Source organism: Brassica napus, chromosome C2 (genome assembly GCF_020379485.1).
Source record: "Brassica napus cultivar Da-Ae chromosome C2, Da-Ae, whole genome shotgun sequence".
Taxonomy (NCBI): Eukaryota; Viridiplantae; Streptophyta; class Magnoliopsida; order Brassicales; family Brassicaceae; genus Brassica; species Brassica napus.
This window is the reverse complement of record NC_063445.1, coordinates 5,459,663-5,464,017: the sequence shown is the minus strand read 5'-3', so window position 1 is coordinate 5,464,017 and position 4,355 is coordinate 5,459,663. Positions and strand designations below refer to the sequence as shown.

The following is a 4,355-nucleotide window of genomic DNA, read 5'->3' as shown; positions in this document are numbered from 1 at the left end:
TGTCAATATAAAACAAATTTAGTTGAGGGGTTTAACGTTAAAACCCCATAAATCTTCTATCTTTTACTTTATTATATTAAAATAAATATAAATTCATGTATATAGTTTTATGTATATATAAATATTTTGAGGATAATTTTACATAATTATAGATATTTTATTAAAATAAAAAACTTTAGCGTATATAGATAATTTAATGTTAGATTAGTTATTAAATATTTAAAAAGCATGAAAATAACTTATTCAAAATTTTTGAATTGATAATATATTTTTTTACAAAATTTTATAAAATTATTAAGCCCGCAAGTGCGGGCAAAACACCTAGTTATATAATATACCTAAGCCACATTTGTCCCATTTTCTTGTTCTTTGTTTCAAACCCCACAAGAAAGCTAATCATTCAACTTATACCCCCAAAATTGAGAAATTAAACATAAACTACCCCTCCCAATTGCAAAACAAATCATACTAAGAAAAGAAAAAACCACAATGTTCAAACCCCTTCCCAGCAAAAGCAATCACCTAGCTCTTGGCCTCGCCGGAAAAGTAAGAGCCTGCCGAAGTTTCCTCCGAGCCGGTGGATTTGGATTCGAACTCGAGTTCGCTTTAGAACTAGCCAAAGGGGAACCAAAGTTCATGGTCTGAGAAAGATTCACCATATCCACCATCGACCGCGTCTGGTAACTCATCGTCGTGGTATCACTCATATCCCCTCTCGCCGTGGCTCGTTGCCACGAATGCGAGCTCAGACCAGCGAGAACATAAGCCCTACCCGAAGTCTCGTACACTTGTCTGCTCGCCATCCTCTCCTGCGTCTCCTTCAGCTCCGCACACAAAGACACACACAACGGATCTCCCGCTTTCCCCGACACAGTCTCCGACAAAACCCCACGACAAGCCTCTAGAACCGAAACAGCTTCAGTTAAATCGCCTCGTTCAGCTAAAACCCTAGCTTCAGAGATTGCTTCCGCCGCACGTAACCTTATTCTCTGTCTATCAACTTCAACCGAGACAACAGCTCTTCCTTCCGACATCACCACCGGTCTGAAAATCTTCACTTCACTAGAATTACTCAACTCAACAGTCTCTTTCGTCACCGGATCTCTATAAACACATCTAACCTTGATCAACGACATATGATCCAAACCGCCATTGAATACAGGAACATCAAGATTCACCAAGAAGTTCCTCTCTTCCTCAGCGTAGAGATCACCAACTCCTATAGTCCCGGTAGTCGAATCAAACCGGTAGCTTCCAGCTTTAACCGAACCAATCCTCAACACAGGATGAACACACTCAACCCTAACGCTCAGCTCCTGCACCACGACGCTGAGAAGACCACCAATGCACTGCGCAAACGCGTCTTGTATAACAGTCTCAGACTCTATAAAAGAAAACGTCCCTCCAGAGTTCTCCGCAATGGAATGCATCAAACAAGCATCATGGTCAGCGCCAAACCCAAACGCGTGAACCGGGATCCGGTTTACTTCTTTAGGAAGAAGCGTTTTGTAATCACCTCCTTTAGGTCCACCACCAGTGGGACTAGTCATGGTGTATGTATCTTGACCGTCTGTTAATAGCACGATGCTAGACACCGAGTTCTTGAATCTACGGTCGATCAGGACCTTCGCGCCTTTCTTCAACCCTTCAGCGATGTTAGTCCCTCCGTTCGAGACCAGCGAGTTAACCGCCTGCAGCGCCTCTTGCTTCCCGGTCTCGTTCATGAGACGGAGAGGGAAGCTACGTCGCGACGTGGAGGAGAAGGAGATAACGGATAGACGGTCGAAGGGGCCGAGGTTCTGTATCACGAACCCCATCGCTCGTTTTAGCAGCGCTAGCTTTGTTCCCGCCATGCTTCCGCTCACGTCAAGAACCGTCACTATATCAACGGGCGCGCGTGAGGAGGACTTTGCAGCGGAAGGAGCTTTTAGGTTGATCAGTACAGCGAAGTCTTCAAAGGAAACCGATCTCAACACTTCTGAGACTTCTGTATACGTTTTAACTTCTAACTTCCCTGTAACACCAGGCTCGGTTTCAGCAGGGCGGTTCTGATGTTCCAGAGCCTCGTCGTCGTTAAAAACAGCTGGCTCGGTGTTGAAGATCGATGAGACGGGTCTTGGACGTGGAGAAGGTTGGTTCTGAGCAGACCTGCGCGGTGGTAGTGTCATCCAAGCATCATCTCTTGGTCTAATTATGGGTTTCACAGGGGACTTGGACTTAGCATTAGGGCTCTGAAGAGGGACCTCGTTCCATTTGGCGCGGCAGACGGGACAGATCTGGTTGCCGTGCTTGACGTTGGTGGTGATGCAGTGGAAATGAAACGAATGTGAGCATTCCGCTGTGAAGATGGCGTGGCCTTGTCCAGCTTTCATCGCGGTTAAACATATTGCACACGTTTTCTGCAGAATATGGATAAAGGTTCTTAGTTAATACAGAGTGAGAAGGGTCATTGTTGTAATTACAAAGAATCCAAAGAAACACTGACATAAGTGAGTCATGTCATAGTCTCTCTGACACATTTGTTTCTGTTACTATGATGCTCTATTATTGAATGATGCATAAAAAGAAGAGCAAAATGGAATCTTTCCAATTACCATAATCTAAGAAAAAGGTCAAAGAGACTTGTGTTTGAGTTTAACCATCATAGGTTTAGTAGTTTGACCATTTAATAAGATTGGACCAAGAAAAAAATGGTTTCTTTGTTAGAATAGGGAATCTATGAGGTCAAACAATTAAAAAGAACAATAAACAAAAGAGGGGAAAAGACAAAGGACACAGCTTTATAAAGTTAAAGAACAGTATTAACCAAATCAGTAATTAAAAGCTTTTTAGGCAAATTCAACCCATAAGGATCAAAGTTGAAATAACAATAATGCAAAAGTAAAGTTAAAGAAAATGTGAACTTAAAACCAGATGCTTATGTATATTTTAAAGGTTAAAAAATTTACAGCTTAGTTTATAGTAAGGATAATATCAGAGTAATAGCAGCAGATTTAGAGCATTAAGAAAATAAGAAGGGTATCTTTCAACAATAATTGAAAAGTTGAATGCAAAAAAAAAAAGATTGGTCCGTAGAAGTGCACTTGACTATTCACCAAAAACTTTATATCCCATAGTGGCTCCATTTGGGAGAGTTGATAATTACATCACAGCAAATTGCTCATTTTTACCAATAAATAATGGAGAAAGACAGAAGAAGAGGCACTATAAACCCGGGACAAAGACAGAACCCAATCTTGATGAGTATATAGTGGTTCGAATTATAAGATAAAGTTGGTTTGAAGGAGAGACGTTCACCCATCCTAGTCTTCACTAATCAGTCTACATTTTCATCTACTAATCCTCATTAGCCCTCAAGGCATTAGTTTTCACCAATAGTTTTCAAAAAGGTCAATACTTTGAAAGTTTATGAATCTCTAACACAAGATCTATTGGCAGAAAAAGTTGATAGTCACAGAGTTGAAAACCCACATCTAATTATATGAAACATTCTCCATTTTAAGATTCTTTTCATGATTTTATTCCCTTGAAAAATAAACGAGTTTTTGTTTAGTCAAAAAGATCACTTGATGTGCGTGAAGATCCAAACACTTTTTAGAAAAAAAGAAGTAGTTGAAGATTAAACAAATTAATAAAGTTAAAAATAGATACAAATAACAATTAAAAAAAAGTAAATTAAATTAATTTGGTGGTTCCAAGAAAGATTAGCCCTTGGATTCGCTGCCTCCCCGTCGATCCAACGGTGACCCAAAACGAAATTTCACAACTTTTTTTTTTTTTTTTGCTAAAACAATTTCGAAATTAGCAAACAAATTTGACCGGAAAAATTCAACCTTTAGAGATGAAATGGAATCAAAACGCATAGATTATCAACACACGAGATAATAAAAAAAAAACTAAAATTTGAATCTTAAAAGGTATAAAAAACAAACCTTTGATGAGGATTTGCTAAAAGACCGAGGCAATCTGAGACCAGAGGAGGAAGGAACCGGCGTCGTGGGCCTTGGAACCGTGACCGGAGAAAGCGAAACAGCGTCGTTCGATCTTCGTGACTCTTCTTCGAGCGTTTTGGGAACGTAAAGGCACAGATTTACACCTAAAGCTATCTTTGCTTTTCGCCATTTGCTTCCCATTTCTTCTTCAGACAGGAACGAAACACAGAGAACAAAACTTAGAGGGCTTGTCTGATGTCCGATGGAGAAGATATCTTCACCTCTTATCTTCTGTAGACATTTTTTTTGGTTAAGAGAAGATGGGTACAAATAATAATGAATGAGTTTGCAAATTGCAAAGCTTTCTTTGTCTGCGGGGAGAGAGAGACGGTGAGGGAGTTTTGACCTTTTTTAGATGAATGA

At 40.0% G+C, this 4,355-nt stretch overlaps 1 protein-coding gene across 1 annotated transcript; it reads right to left on the bottom strand.

The window, feature by feature from the left end:
* Positions 1–333: 333 nt before the first annotated feature.
* Positions 334–4,355, bottom strand: LOC106385129 (E3 ubiquitin-protein ligase WAV3-like). The gene is made up of 2 exons (XM_013825086.3): positions 3,933–4,355; positions 334–2,399 (listed from the first exon to the last, which is right to left on the bottom strand). Exons 1-2 carry the CDS (start codon positions 4,131–4,133, stop codon positions 519–521), a joined length of 2,082 nt encoding a protein of 693 aa, XP_013680540.1. The 5' UTR covers positions 4,134–4,355; the 3' UTR covers positions 334–518.

Coding starts and splice junctions, on each gene's coding strand:
- LOC106385129 (XM_013825086.3), bottom strand. CDS start 4,133: ATGGGAAGCAAATGGCGAAAAGCAAAGATAGCTTTAGGTGTAAATCTG. Junction 2,400..3,932: donor TTAGCAAATCCTCATCAAAG/GTTTGTTTTTTA, acceptor CATATTCTGCAG/AAAACGTGTGCAATATGTTT.